Genomic DNA, 15,485 nt, shown 5'->3' on the forward strand with positions numbered 1-15,485 from the left:
GGTAGGGCGGTAGGGGCGGGCCCCCGGCCTTATTAGGAGTAAGTCCTGCGCAGGCGCAGAGGCGGCCACAGGCGGAGGGGCGGGGGCAGCCAGTGAGAGGCTCTCCTACAGGCACTGAGGGTGATTGGGAGAAGAGGGGGCAGCGAGGGGCTTGTCATGGGGATCCGTGCTACGAGACGGCATTGGTAGCATCTGGGGACTCCCAGGGGGACTGGAAGTGTCAACGCCCGGGACCCCGGCGCCAGCTCGGCCGGGGGGATCCCGGCTGCTTTAGTCTTGAGGAGGGAGGAGAAAAAGGAGGGAGCCCTGATCTCGCCCCGCCCCTGGGCTTGTTACCGCGGGGGCGGGGAGTGAGGGCTTCTTTTGGGGGGAGTGGAGATCGGGGGACTCGGCTGTGCCCTCCGGAGCGGCTGCCGGTGTCCCCGCGGCGCCGGGCCGCGGAGCAGAGGAGCCGCGGCGGCCGTGGCTGTTGCATGTGTGGCTGCTGGATGCGGAGGCGGCGGCGGCGGCGGCGGCGAGGGGCAGCAGCAGCGGCGGCAGGATGTTAGGGCAGCAGCAGCAGCAACTATACTCGTCGGCCGCGCTCCTGACCGGCGAGCGGAGCCGGCTCCTCACCTGCTACGTGCAGGACTACCTCGAGTGTGTGGAGTCGCTGCCCCACGACATGCAGAGGAACGTGTCTGTGCTTCGAGAGCTGGACAACAAATATCAAGGTAGGGGGCCGTGGGGCTGCCAGTGCGGGTCCTCCCCCTCAGTCGGATTCGCTGGCCTCCGGGGCAGTGTCGCTCGGAGCCGGCCCGGGGAAGTGCCACTTTCCATTTCTCCTGTGACAGTCGACCCGAGTGCACAGAGAGGGTCTGGTGTGCGGGACGGGCGAGAGGGACTGGAGACCGTGTTCGCGGCCCTCCCTTCCCCCGCTGCGGTCGGCGAGGACCTCGGTGGGGTATCGCGGGTGGGGGTGGGGGCCGCTCGTCAGCCCCCGCTGCAGACCCAGCGGCTGCAGCTGGTGTGGAAAGGAATCAGCCATTTTAAGCAGCATTTGTTCCGGCGCCTGCCTGTCCGGTGCCGCAGACCCTCCTGCCCCGGCGAGGGAGCGTGCAGCCGGGCGGGGGGTTGTAGAGAGTGAGCGGCCGGCCGCAGCCCGGCTCCCGCTGGTCTCCCGGGACTGGCTCCCCCCACTCTCCGACCCCCACCCCGAGAGCAGATGCATTGGAACGTGCGGGGGGGGGGGAGGGGGCGGGAGAGGGCCGCGAAGGCGGACTCGGGGAGGTCCCTCCCTCCGCTCTCCGACTCCCGGTTCGGAAACTGTGTCCATTCCCTTCTCCCGCCCCAGGGAAAGTTCCGGGCCGCAGCCTTTTCTCTGCCCCTTCAGCCAAATGGTTAAAAGGGGAGGGGTCCCCGCGGGGAAAGGAAGAGGGGTGTGTGTGTGGCGGGGAGGGCCTCCGTCCCTGGGGGCGGAGCCTGAGCGCTGACGTAGGACGTGGGAGGGGCGCGGACGGGCGCGCTCCCGCCCGCCTCGAAAATGGCTGGTGCCCGGAAGATTTGGGCGGGGCTGGCTGGTTGGGAGGAGTCGGAACCTGGCGGGACGTTAATTCGTCCCTAGCACAGTCGATGTTGGGGTTTGGGACACGTTTGTGTGGTTTTTCGACTCTTTCTCAGCCACCCAAGTCAGGACGAGGAAACCCTCGGCTAACTAGGACCGTCGCTGGCCCTAGCACGGCGTAGGTTCCGGGCCTTGCGTCACTTCCGGGCCCCAGATGGAAGTGGGTGGTTGACAAGGCAACCGTCTGGCGTCCCTTAACCCGTGGGTCCCTCCTTCGCCAAGTTTGAGTGATGAGGCAAAAACCACCCTTTGTGGCCAGAGAACCAAGACACGGAATCAACCTTTCCCACAGAGTATCATTTGTCATCCACTGTTGGTGGACTTTGGTCTGCTGCTAGGAGGGGAGAAGTTGAAATGGGGAGCCTTTCTGCGTTTGATAACCCAGATCCAGGAACAGACCTTGGACGTAATGTGGAAACAGCCGTACGGACTTTAAAAAGATAACTTTTTGGACCCCAACCTCTGTTTTTCTGGACCCGCCACTATGATTTAGTCTCAAAGGAACCCACTTCTGGGATGACATTTTCTGACCTGTAGCATATTAGAATATTTAACTGTCTCTGTGTTTCCGAATCGATCATTTATTTCCTGCCTTCTGAACCCATACCATAGGGCAGATGATAGGACTGATTTGTGTAGGGAGCAAGAGAATTAAATAGTGATTTCTTATTCTGTGTCATCGATGTGTCCGGTACAGAACATTATTCATACTAATTCTCTGAAGTAAAAATTTATTTTACAAGTAAGTTAAAATTTACAAGGAGTTTAAGTAACTTGTTCACTTAATTAGGTGGGGAAGTAGCCTGGCTCCTTCATGGACGCTTCCTTGTTTTTAAACTATTAACGTTTTTTTACAGACTTTTATAAAACTCTCTAAAGATATTTTCTACAGACACAGAGCACATACATGAATTGTAGCCTAAGAATGATACTTATGTGCCTAAGAATTGTATATTGAACATTTTTAGTTTTTCAGATAGTAACTGAAGTTTGTAAAGCTTGCATGTGTTTACATTTCTTCGAAGACATATTTGCCTTCACAAGAGTTAAGCTGTTTTCACTTTAATTTGGGAGGGAAAATTGGTTACAGGGAAATCTGCCATCCTGACCGTCTAGAATTGTCCTAAGTAGCTCTAGAAACAGTATTAGGCTTTAAAAGATTGAGAGATTATAAACATTTTTCAGCTCTGTTAAGATCGTGGTTAGCTTCAATATTCATATGAAATGAGGATCCAGTTTTTAGTCTGTGCCCATGCTTACTAAACTCCGTTTCCACAGTTTTATGTTTTTTAGCGTTATATACCTCTCTGTTCTTCAGATTTCATATGCTTTTTTAATTTCTTTGCTAGTTCTTAAGCATTTTCTGTTTTTGGACTTGAAACTTACTGCAATATTTAGTGCTGTGAATTATACAGGAAGTAAAAAAAATTTCTCCTACTTATTTGAGACACTTTCAGAAATTACTGAAGAATCTTAAGAGTAACCTTAAAGACTTTAAAAATAGAGAAATTAAGAAAACAACCTCACAATTGAAGTGTGTATTATAGGACATGATTATTAGAGAACCTCAATTTTTGTTCGTAATATTCTTGTTCATAATTTCTTGGGTAAATAATCATTGAACTAAAAATTAATACTTACTTTCAAGTGCTGTCCATGCAGCTTGGTAGAAAATGCTTAAGTGGCAGAGCCAGACATACATATGTGGCAGAGTTCAAAGTCTGAGGTTGTTACCTCTTGAACTTGATTTTCTTCACGTACAGAAGTGATCGCATCCCCATGGAGTTGCTATGGGGATTAAATGAGAAAATCTTTGTCACATTAAAGGGCCTTAGTAAATGTTAGTTTCCTTCTTTCACTACATAATTAAGATGTCTGAGAAATGTGGATTTTTCTCATGTATAGTATTGTATCCATGTGCCTGTGTGATATGATATAATTAGCTTCAAATCCTGATAATTAGGTATAGAATATTTAAACTAAAGTTTACCTTTATTTTTTTAATCCTCAAATTTTGTCCAAGGGGAAAATACATAATTTCCTTATTTTTTTTTTTAGAGAAAAATCACATTCTTATGAAAGCCACCTAGCTGGGCAAATGAGCTAGATATGAACTTTGTTTTAAAATATGCTGGGCAGGGGCCCCTGGGTGGCTCAGTCAATTAAGCGGCCGACTTCAGCTCAGGTCGTGATCTTGCAGCTTGTGAGTTCGGCCCACATCGGGCTCTGTGCTGACAGCTCAGAGCCTGAAGCCTGCTTCGGATTCTGTGTCTCCCCCTCTCTCTGCTCCTCCCGCGCTCTCTCAAAAAAAAAAAAAAATTAAAATCTGCTGTGCCGGTATGAGTACCGTCCGATGTACAGTGGCATTTTGTCGTGCATTCGGGTTAAGCAGTTCTCCAGCACATGTGAGTATTTATACTATCTAGGGAGGAGTTAATTCATAAGAGTTGTGTTTAATACCTGCTTTGTGTTAACTTGGACACAGCCCTAGTGTACGCATTTTACTCAACTCACGTTTTTCTTCTTCTTCAAGTAATAAATATTGGAAAGTGAAATGATGGTGTGCCATGTGTTGGTAATATATTAGGATATGAAACAGTGATATGCCATGTGGTGTGGTCAATTACACTTAATTTTTGTCTCTTCCTGTAGTAAGACAGAACTCAGAGAGCATTGTATCTCAGAGGGACAAGAAATAGAAAAATAGAATAGAATAGAAATTTAGTCTTACGTAAATTTTTGGTGACATCTGGGACTCTGTTTTCAGATGTTTGTGTGCCTTGTAGTGATTCACATATTTTTAATTGATTTAAATGTGTCCCACATGCTATACAGTATCGAAATCAGCAGTTCAAAAAGCTTAGAACCAACTGCTGAGTTATCTACTAAAGCAGAGTGATCCGGTGCTGACTTCACTGTAATTGTATTAGTAGCTTCGTCAGTTGATGCCAGAACGGGAACCTAACCCCACTGTGTAAAGAGCTTGATTTTCTGAGTCTGCCATATAGTAAAATAAAATAAAAGAGCCATTAAAATGAATATGGTGGGAAGAGTTATTCGTGTCTGCTTTGTTTAAATGTCCCGGGGTATGATATGCAAATTAAGGTGTAAAGTCTCTCAGGAGTCCTGGAGCAAGTCATTGATTGAACTGTAAATCCTGTAAACGCAGTACTGTCCATAGCCAGTTTTAGAACCTAAGTTTTACAGTTGAAGTCTGGCATGTAAATTTCATTAGTGTTGTTTTGAGGTTCCCATGAAGCACAGTGACTTCACTAGGTAGACTGTAAAGTGGCATACAGTGTTCTGGCCCATGTATTAATCAGTGCATATATCTCTTATCCTTTTTTTTTTTAAGTAAGCTCAGTGCCCAGTGTGGGGCCTGAACTTATGACCACGGGATCAAGAGTCGCATGCTTTACCAAATGAGCCTGGCCAGGCACCCCTCTTATCCTTGTTAAGATAAATTATTGAGTATTGGAAAGCTTTGTAAAAGAGAGGGAGGGAGAAAGGGAGGAATGAAGGAAGGAGAGAAGGCGGCTTTATATTCTTAGTAGGTTATTTATTTAAAAATTTTTTAAAAATTTTTTATTTTTTATTTTTGAGAGAGAGAAAGACAGTATGAGCCAGAGAGGGGCAGAGAGAGAGGGAGACACACAATCTGAAACAGGTTCCAGGCTCTGAGCTGTTGGCACAGAGTCCGACGCGGGGCTCGAACCTATAAGGTCACAACCTGGGCTGAAGTTGAGTGCTTAACTGACTGAGGCACCCCTTATTAGTTTATTTCTAAATATACTTTCATATTGGATAACATATGTTCTTTCTATGAGAAATTTTTTTAAACGTATACGTACCATAGAGGAGAGTGGTTTTATGATTTCTTTACCAATTCTGTGAAAGATAACTAACTGGAAAAATATTATATGTGCTAATGCACAAAGATGTTCTGATTTTTCTCTTTGTTTTTAGAAACATTAAAGGAAATTGATGATGTCTATGAAAAATATAAGAAGGAAGATGATTCAAACCAGAAAAAACGCCTACAGCAGCATCTCCAGAGAGCACTAATCAATAGTCAAGAATTGGGAGATGAAAAAATTCAGATTGTCACACAGATGCTCGAACTGGTGGAAAATCGGGCAAGGCAAATGGAGTTGCATTCACAGTGTTTTCAAGATCCTGCCGAAGGCGAACGGGCCTCGGATAAGGCAAAAATGGATTCCAGCCAACCGGAAAGATCTTCAAGAAGACCCCGCAGACAGCGAACCAGTGAGAGCCGAGATTTATGCCACATGACAAATGGGATTGAAGACTGTGATGATCAGCCACCCAAGGAAAAGAAATCCAAGTCGGCCAAGAAAAAGAAGCGCTCCAAGGCCAAGCAGGAAAGGGAAGCTTCACCTGTTGAGTTTGCAATTGATCCCAACGAACCTACATACTGTTTATGTAACCAAGTGTCTTACGGGGAAATGATTGGATGTGACAATGAACAGTGTCCAATTGAATGGTTTCACTTCTCATGTGTTTCACTTACCTATAAACCAAAGGGGAAATGGTATTGCCCGAAGTGCAGGGGAGATAATGAGAAAACAATGGACAAAAGTACTGAAAAGGCAAAAAAGGATAGAAGATCGAGGTAGTAAATGCCATCCACATTTTAAAAGGTTATTTGTCTTTTATATAATTCTTTCAGAATTTGCTTTCAGAAATTGTTTTAGGGTAAATGCATAAGACTATGCAATAATTTTTAATCATTAGTATTAACGGTGTATTAAACGTTGTTGTACTTTGTCTGTGACCTTAATTTTCTGCACTGAATTACCAAATATTTTAAACCAGGTATCTTGAGATCACCTGATGAAAGGAGCAGGGCCTAGGGCGAGGGTGGTGTGAGCATTAGATCTTCACAGACCATGCCTATTTCATGTTCATTGCAAACTACAATGCTGTTTTGGGGGGTAAACACCAAAGTTTTGCTAGCATTTCAGTTCTCTGTGCTTTAAAAAACTTAGATAAAGTTGGAGTTGTCTGTCAGCATTCAAATCATCTTGGGTAATTGAAGATACAAACACTACGTTTAGAGCTTCTCTCTCCCTGGCCCCATTTATACACACACTTGTTCATCTCTAGTCCTCCACGAATTTAAGGAGCTAGAGATAAGAATAATTTGGGATTCCATGTGGAATAATGTGCTCTTATTAGAGTATTTGCTGCTGTATTTTCCTTAGTAGCATTTTGATACACTGTCAGGAGCCCATTTGTAAATACTTTCCTGCTGCATCATAGCTACATTTAATCTAGTGCTTAATAAGGGAGTTGTGTTTGGTTTTGTTTTAATTGGAACAGGCAAGCGTAGTTAGGATACCCAAAATGGTGCCATTGGCTTATATTGGAAAATTTGGGGTTCTGTAGTATCATGGTTCAAGGTTGAGCAGTGTAAAAAAAGCATCTTCTCTTTAAAGAAACATTTTCCACGTGACCCACTGCCGAGTCGCCTAGCCACAGGCCTATCAGTGGGGACAGGGGCATAGACTAGTCCTTAAATATTGCCTTTATGTCAAACAGGAGTTTCAATAGTTTTGCTAGTGGCTATAGTTGATTTCTGTCCCAATCAGTGATTATATATTGTTTTAAGTAATAGTGTATTCACTTTAACTTTCTGGTATTGGTGCTGTTTGATGTTTTCATGTTTAATGAACTAATTTCCCTATAACAATGCAATTGATAATGTATTTGTAGATTGAATTTTCCAAGATCCTGATACTTTAAGGGTAAGCATATTGATGGATATATGAACATGTATTTGGAGAATTGTTTGGTTTGGGGGAGGAGGCAGAAGACTGACCAGTCCTTTAAATCGATGTGTAACGTAACTTTTTATTCCTCATTTCTCCCTAATCTGATGATCTTGATTCTTTTTGATTAGCGTGAAAAATTCTGTCTGCTTGTTTGGAAAAAAAAAATTTTGTTTTTTCCTCTTCTGATTCTCCTGTGTGACTTTTAGGCATGTTATTTCCCTTCACCTGGGTGTCCAGTGACTCATCTGTAATACGAGGTTGGCTTCAATATCTGTCTCCAAGGTTCTTTTGAAACCTATAGTTTTTGCACTCTAGTAAGGATTTTAATAATCAAATGACTTGTTTTTTCTCTTTTGTTAATTTCATCCTTCATCCTGAGATATGAAGACAGTTTAAAGGTGATCTTTGAGACAGGTAAATGCACAATATTTGATTAACTTCTGTCCTAAGGATATTTTGCTTGATGACTGGAACTAGTTAGTTATATTACTTCTTGAGCGAGAAATATTAGACAGCATGATGAAGAATATTTTATTGTAACCCAGTTGAGTTGTAAAGAAATTCTTTTCTCTCTTGAAAATACAGCATTTTGTCTTAGTGATGACATCCTTATTACCAGGATAGAGCTGTACCTGACACCATTAAAAATACCGATCTGTGCAAAGTTTCCAGAAGCTGTTAGATGTGACTGTATGGAAGTCAACGCTTTTTCATATGTTAAATTTCCCTTAACTTATGGGGAAAACAAAATAAACTTCATAATAGAAGCCCCAAATTTGGCTTAGGCTTGATAGGAAAACAGACATAGAAAATCCTATAAAATGTGCTTACTTGAAGACCCAGTGTTGGAAACAGTCTTATTTTTATGAATATTTTGTTTTCTGTACCACACAGGAAATAGAACTCAAGTGTGCATAATATTTTGTCTGGGATTTCTTTTTTAAGTATTCTAGATTTCATATACTATCTCATGTCATGCTTATTAACTCATGCTATAAACCAGGGGCTCCTAAACGTGTCTCATTGGAATTACTTCAAGAGCTTCAAGAAATACGGATCTCTCTGTCCCACCCCCAACAACTGTGATCTCACTCATTTGGAATGTGGCTGAAACATTAGGTTGGTTTTTTTTTTTTATTTCAAGGTGATTCTAATACACAGAAACGTTTTAGAATTGCTGCCATATTATGAAAATTTGGACCTATTTGAAACTGGGTGTCTTCTGTACATCCAGATCTCTGGGACCCTGAAGCACATCTAAGTTCTGATACGTGCACACAGGTTGTCCCTTGCGCCCAACGGTCCACCAACCTTTGAAGATGCCGCACTCGAGTGCTTCTTGTCTGCTATTCTAAGCAGTGGTGGTTTAAAAAGAATTCCTTGTTCACACACTAAACCTGCCGGTGGAGAGTCAGATACATGTAATGTTCAAGAACTATTAGAGGGAAGTAAAGCAGAGTAACAGAAAATGTATGAAAAGGGAGATGAGTCTTAATTATGGTGATTAAAGGTCTCAAAGGAAGTGATCTTGGAGCTGAGACCAGAAGGAAATAAAGAGGTGAGGCAGGCAAATATTTAAGGGAGAGAGGGATAAAAACAAGCTCATCAGTTTGACAAGAGCCCTTGACCCAGTGTGGAAAGGACTAGAAACCGCTGACTCTTGAAAGCCATGGTAGAAAATTGGAGAAAGGTTTATCTTGAAGAGTTCTTTGCAGATCACTGATCATGCTGCACTCAAAATACATCCTTGTGAGCCCTAGTGAAAATAGGGAGCATCAGAGGACTCCGAAGCCTTTGCACAAGAAATACTGATGGCTTAGGCAAGGGTGGTAGGACTTGTCTTTGGTGTTCAGGATCCTCCCAACGGAAGGATATTGGCCCAGTGATTGGAAAGCAAAGAGATGACAAGGGTGACTCAGGTTTTTGGCTTGTGGGGGTGGTGAGGGGAGATCAGGATTTCTGTTTGCATTTGGGTTTGAGATTCCTGGTACATTTCTCGTGGGATCCGTGTGGAGTTGAGGGAGGGGTGGAGAGCTAAACACTTGGAAATTAGCCTGTGAGTAAAGTTTAAGTCATGTGACTAAAATCACTTATAAACACATGATCGTCTCAGAGATGTTTCAATGTTTTATTTATTTTGAGAGGGAGAGAGAGAGAATCCCAAGCAAGCTCCACCCTCAGCGTGAAGCCCAACATGGGGCTCCATATCGTGACCTTAAGATCATGACCTGACCTGAAATCGAGTGTTCGGATGCTTAACCAAACTGAGCCACCCAGGCATCCCGAGTGCCTCTCAAAGTTTAATGTGCATAAGAGTCACCTGTTCTTGTCAGAATGCAGATTTGGATTCAGTAGGTCTGGTATGGGGGCCTGAGATGCTACATTTTAACAAGCACCTCAGCGAGGCTGATGCTACTGTCGGGGCTGGGGGCGGTCCCACATTTTGAGTAGCACCTATAGATCCAGAAGAGGGAGGGGTGGGCCCTTTGGCCCTCTAGTCTTTGAAAGGGGGAGCCACTGAAGGAGACTTCCAGCTCTCTCCATGAGATCCACGAGAAAAACTGCGGCACATCAGAACAAAAGTGAAGTGTGTGAAGAAGACAATGGTCCCTCACGGAGGCGCCGTTCAAATACGGAGGACACGCAGCTCACCACCAGGCTGGGGGAATGGCAGCATGAATAGGCTGCGAATTTGGGGATGAGGAACCACGTGGAGTAGGCTCTGAGCAGAAGGGGCCGGAAGTGGAATCAGCAACTGAGGACAACTCAAGTTGTTTTATTTAATCGCATTTATTTTGAATGTTTATGTATTTTGAGAGAGACCGTGCGAGCCTGGGAGGGGCAGAGAGGGAGCGAGAGAGTCCCAAGCAGGCTCCGCACTGTCAGTGCGGAGCCCCCGGCAAGGTTCGATCTCATTCAGGGCCCGATCATGACCTGAGCCGGAAATCAAGAGTGGGAGGCTTAACCAACTGAGCCAGCCAGCCGCCCCTCGTGTTCTGATGTAGAGGGAAGCATGATTGTGGGTGAGCTAAGGGAGGACTTTCACTCTGAAGGAGACACTATAGTGTGACCGTATGCAGATTGGAATAGTCCATTAGAAGGAGGCCCACGCGTGCTGTCAGAAGTGGGTTATTCAACAGGGACATCTGAACGGGTCGGCCAGGAGTGAGCGAGAGCAAGGACTCCTGACAGGTTCGTCTGAAACAGGCACAGGGACGTCTCCAGTTAATGTGTCAATAAGGGAGATGGTTTTTAACCCCTTTGTTAAAATCTGTATGGCTTGTCTGTTACATACAAGGCCCTTTTAGGTCCCGGAGACAACAGCAATGGAGACGACAAAAATCGGTGTAGCCTGGTGGCACTCGGGTTCGGAAGGGAACAGGTGTGACTACAGATAGCTCACTAGGTTTGGTGTTGAGAAAATGAGATTGGTCTCTTCTAAAACTTGCACTTTCCCCGTGAAGGGCTGAGGCGGGGAAGGAACGCGGGAATCTGCAGCAGACGGTGGAGGGGTGTGTGGACTATCTCTGCGGACAGTGGGAGGGTGGACCTCGAAGGCCAGTCCGAACTGCGGGTCAGCTGGGGCCTCGGGTCACAGCTTCAGGTGACCTGCTTGCCTGGATGCAACGTGACAAAAGACACGGACAAAATAGCAAACTTTCAAAATATCCCTACAGCGAGTTGGAAAAATGGCCGCTCTCCTGTCCTTTCTAGAGGCCCAGGAGGTGGCTTCCTCAGATGTCTCTGTGCTCCGTCCCCCCACCTGCCCTGGAGAGGAGTCTGTCTTCCAGGAGCAGTGAGGGTAGACACGCACCAGACCGCTCTTCAGCCCTTCCTGAAGCAAGTGCTTATGGTTTGATGTATACTTTTATTTATTTTTTAGAGAGAGAGAAAGAGTGTGCGAGCAGGGGAGAGGGGAAGAGGGAGAAAGAATCTTTTAAAACCCACCCGATGCCCAATGCAGGGCTCCATCCCACCACCTCGGGGTCAAGACCTGAGCTGAAACCAGGAGTCAGATGTTCAGCCCACGGAGCCACCCAGGCGCCCCTGAAAGTCTATTTTAAGTAAAGTGTGAGTTACCTTGGAATCCCCTCACTTTGTTGCCTAAACTCTATATATACATCGAGTAGAGATGGAAGCTCCCGGTCATATCCTACACGCAAGGGCAGCACCCCGTCCGAGGATTCCAGAGACATGGGCTCTTCTGGGGTCTGCAGTCCGTTCAGCTGTGAACTGAGCGATTTAAGGTAAGGTTAAGATAAAAACGTGGTTCTTATTAATCGCATACCTTAGCATTGGTAGGAAAGAGTTCTGGTCACAAACTTACTGTGGAGTTTATAAAAGAAAGTGTTTAGTTCATGCGTGCAGGAACTAGACTTTACAGCAGGCTTTTCTAAACTTCAGATGATGACCTGATCTTGATGGATTTTGCCACGTTCACATCCCATTTTAATTTTAATTTTCATTGACTTACTCAAAACTTCTCTTTAAAATGACCCCGTTTTGGGTGTTAGCTTATTTGTCAAGGGAAGCCTCTCACTTTGGTACATGGAAAATCAGGATCGCGTTGACTGGATTGCCTTAAAATATAATGAAAACAAAGCAGTGTTACTAAATTCCAGCTAGGTGGTATTGCTGTGACAACAGAGCCCCAAGCCTGCTCTCCCTTTTCCGAAGTGTGATTAGTAAGTAAGATTAGGTAAGGGTAAAGAAGACAAACACCAAATCAAGGCTGTTCTGCATGATGTCACCAAAGGGACCTAAAGAGAATGTTGAGCACTACTTCGCCATCCTACTCTGGGAAACGCTTTACGCAGCAGCAAAGGTTAACGGCCACGGTTTGTCAGCAATACTAACATGTCTATTCCTTGCAGGTGGGCTGGGCCCCTGGCAAAGGTTTCTGGAAAACCTCTAAGGTTTTGGCCCGCGCTACCTGCTATTAGGGAACTGACATTATCCTGACTGCACTGAGTTTCTGGTCTTGGTGTTTTTCTCTCAGGATAAAAAATCTACAGCGCCTCTAATACTAAACTGGGAGCAGAGAGAGACACCCTACGCAGCCTCATCTATAGTTTTGGGTCTGGTATTCCAGTCTTTAAGAAAACCCTTAGAGTTTTCCAGATAACTTCCTCAGTCGCCCACCTGCTAGTGAATTCTTGATTTGGGGATCTTGGTTGTTAAAGAAAAATCCAATTTCCTTATGAATTAGGTAACAGCAAAATGTCCTAACACTGCAGGATTGGATTCTGGTGTCGCAATGTGTTTTGGGGTGGCGGGTACCTTGTGCGCCCTCATGGACAGTCGTCATCTTTTACGTTATGATTATATTAATTAAAAATTGTCCTGCCTTCTTAAATACATCCTTCAATCCTTTTTGGCAAACGACGTGACATAAACAAAGATCCGATGTCTTCATGCTGTGACTCAGCGCCTGTGTGTATCCGGGGACTTCCATGCTGGCCCCGTGTGGAGGCTGTTACCTCTCGACTTGCCTCTGATGAGTGTTTAAAATAAACTTGGCTGCTTTTAACGCATTGGGTTCTTTTGCTTCTAAAACTGCCTGCCCAGTGCCGGAAAAGCATTTGGTGAAATTTGTGTCTGGCTTAATAAATACGTTCTAAGAGAGGATCTGGTGTTGGAACTTTCATGTATGGTTTTGGTTTTTTAGGCATGTGAATTCTGAAAAAAAATTTTAAATATTTTATTTATTTTTTGAGCAAGAAAGACAGAGCACAAGTGGGGAGGGGCAGAGGGAGAGCGAGGGAGACACAGAACCGGAAGCAAGTTCCAGGCTCTGAGCTGTCAGCATGGAGCCTGATGCAGGGCTCGAACTCATGAACCTCAAGATCGTGACCTGAGTCGAAGCCGGACGCTTAACCGACTGAGCCACCCAGGCATCCCTAGGTATGTGGATTTTTCCCCCTTGTTTTTGACTGTGTTAAGATAACAGTGTTGTTTTATATACTTGCCTTGAACAGCGAAATCGAATTGCTCTGACCAGAGTCCTTAATTTATATAATACGGTAATCTTAGAAACTTCCCACATAGAAACAAAGTTTTCTCTCCAAAGATTCAGGTTTTAGACTAATAATATGGGCTGTGCCCTCAGTGGGAGGCAGGGGTTTGGGTACTAAGAACCTGCTTGGTATACTTACCCAGGTTGTAAAATGGTGGCACACAGCAATCCCATGCTTTCAAGACAGACTTTTATTGCATTTTTGTGCCCCCACCCCACCCCCGAGGCATGCTAAATCCCTCAAATGTCAGAAATTTTCCCCTATCATCTTTAGAGTGCATTTGGCTTTTTGGTTATAAACTTACCTTTCTCATCAACTTGAAAAAGAAAACAATTCTCAGGTGAAGAAAAACAATTATAAACCATTGCAAATTAGTGACTGAAAAGTTTGTTGTGGCTACAAAACATTTATAGTAGCTTTGGCCTTGAATTTATAATGCTTGGGTATTGCATTGAGAATCTCCTCCATCTATACCAGTTTAATGTTACTTTGGAATAATTCTGGCTAAATTTAAGGTGTAATTTAGTAAAACTGACAATCCAGAACTCTTCTAACTGTACAGTGAAAAATAAACCTTCCATGGCTGGTTAGGAGGATGTAAATTATTTTTTTTGGCTGGTCAGAAGGTTGTAAATTATTTTTTCTGTGTAAGACTTTATTCAGATCCACCTGAAATTAGATTTCTCTTTCCAGGGCAAATCAAATGCTTAATGATCTCAGGATTGAGAGATTAAAAACCTTTCCATATTACTTTCATGTCCTTTGAAAAATCTGAAAACAAGACTTTGACCCTTTCAGGCTAACAAGAGTGAGTTTAGGATCTTGGTGAAGCGTTGTCATTGATGTGTAGAGAGTTTGTAGTGTCTGCTTCAAAAACAAATGATTAACTCAGTAAGTGGCTAAGGATCCTACTTTACACGCAGGGTTAAGGTGGATGAATTGCTTGGAGTTTTTGTTTTTTGCTAGGGTTTTTCTGTTTTGTTTTGTTTTTTTGTTTTTACCAGATAACGTGAATCTTTGTTTCACTCATTATGCTCCAGTAGAACCCATCCTTCTGAGGGGCAGAGATGCAAATATTATGCAATGAAAGAGAATGTTACTGTGCACGATCATTTGTAAATAATTCCCAGACACACAAAGAGTGTCACTTGTTTGCCATATTTTCCCACTGACCTGTCTCATCCTGACTTTTGACATTAATATGGCAGTTCAAAGATAATTGAGGGAGGCTGAAAATGTAATTCGCAGAAGCGTACCCCATAGAACTGAGAGAGCATGCCTATGGTAACCGGCCAACATGCTCTGCCTCGGGGTGACCTTGAACTCCAAACCAGAATTTCCCAAAGTGTTCTATGAATCCTGGAATGCTACTCTGCCCCCGCACCCGAAGCTGGGCTATTTGGCCTGTTGGAGATTCAAAAGGTACACAGTTGAGATTCTGAGAAATCTTGCTACATTTCCCCCTGTAAAACCGATTCATATCCTGAGGAAGTAGGCAGCCCTTTAAACTTTCCGAGAAGACTGCCCTAAACTATACCGTAAGAGGATCACATTCAAACGTTTGGGGTGATTGATCAGACTGTATAGGGAGCTACCATCCCCTCCCCCGCCCCCAGCTCCCCTTTCCTACATCCTCAGTCATCTTGACACCATTCATACTGCTGTTTAATGGCATCAGGGACAAGGGTCTGTACCTTCTTTCTGTTTGCTCGGCAGTAGTACTCAGTCCGGTGGAGGAAGTGTGTTGAACCTTCCTAAATGAATCTGTTACAACAAATGACGCTATTGTTCAAGGAAGACTTGTCTGTCAAATACCATTGGGTTATGTAGCCTATTAGCTCTACCTTGAAAGCATTGTGCTCAGTTTCTTGATTGTTAAAATTGACCTCCATTTCTTGGGTACAAGGGGGCTGTGATCGTCATTATTTGATCAGAGAAATTCTAGAAGAGACCACTGTTAATAATCTTGCACCTATTTCTGGGAAAAGCATGACTACAGAGAGCAAGCAGTAATGAAGAGGTGAATTCAAGCCATATTTTATGATTACCATCTCAGTCAGTGATATGAGA

The 15,485-nt window shown here is 44.4% G+C and overlaps 1 protein-coding gene across 1 annotated transcript; it reads left to right on the top strand.

Moving 5' to 3' along the window:
* Positions 1 to 29: 29 nt before the first annotated feature.
* Positions 30 to 8,069, top strand: ING2 (inhibitor of growth family member 2). Its single transcript, XM_029934207.1, has 2 exons — positions 30 to 713; positions 5,570 to 8,069. Exons 1-2 carry the CDS (start codon positions 542 to 544, stop codon positions 6,238 to 6,240), a joined length of 843 nt encoding a protein of 280 aa, XP_029790067.1. The 5' UTR covers positions 30 to 541; the 3' UTR covers positions 6,241 to 8,069.
* The last annotated feature ends 7,416 nt before the right edge of the window (positions 8,070 to 15,485 follow it).

The sequence above is a fragment of the Suricata suricatta genome, chromosome 1, assembly GCF_006229205.1.
Source record: "Suricata suricatta isolate VVHF042 chromosome 1, meerkat_22Aug2017_6uvM2_HiC, whole genome shotgun sequence".
NCBI classification, from domain to species: domain Eukaryota; kingdom Metazoa; phylum Chordata; class Mammalia; order Carnivora; family Herpestidae; genus Suricata; species Suricata suricatta.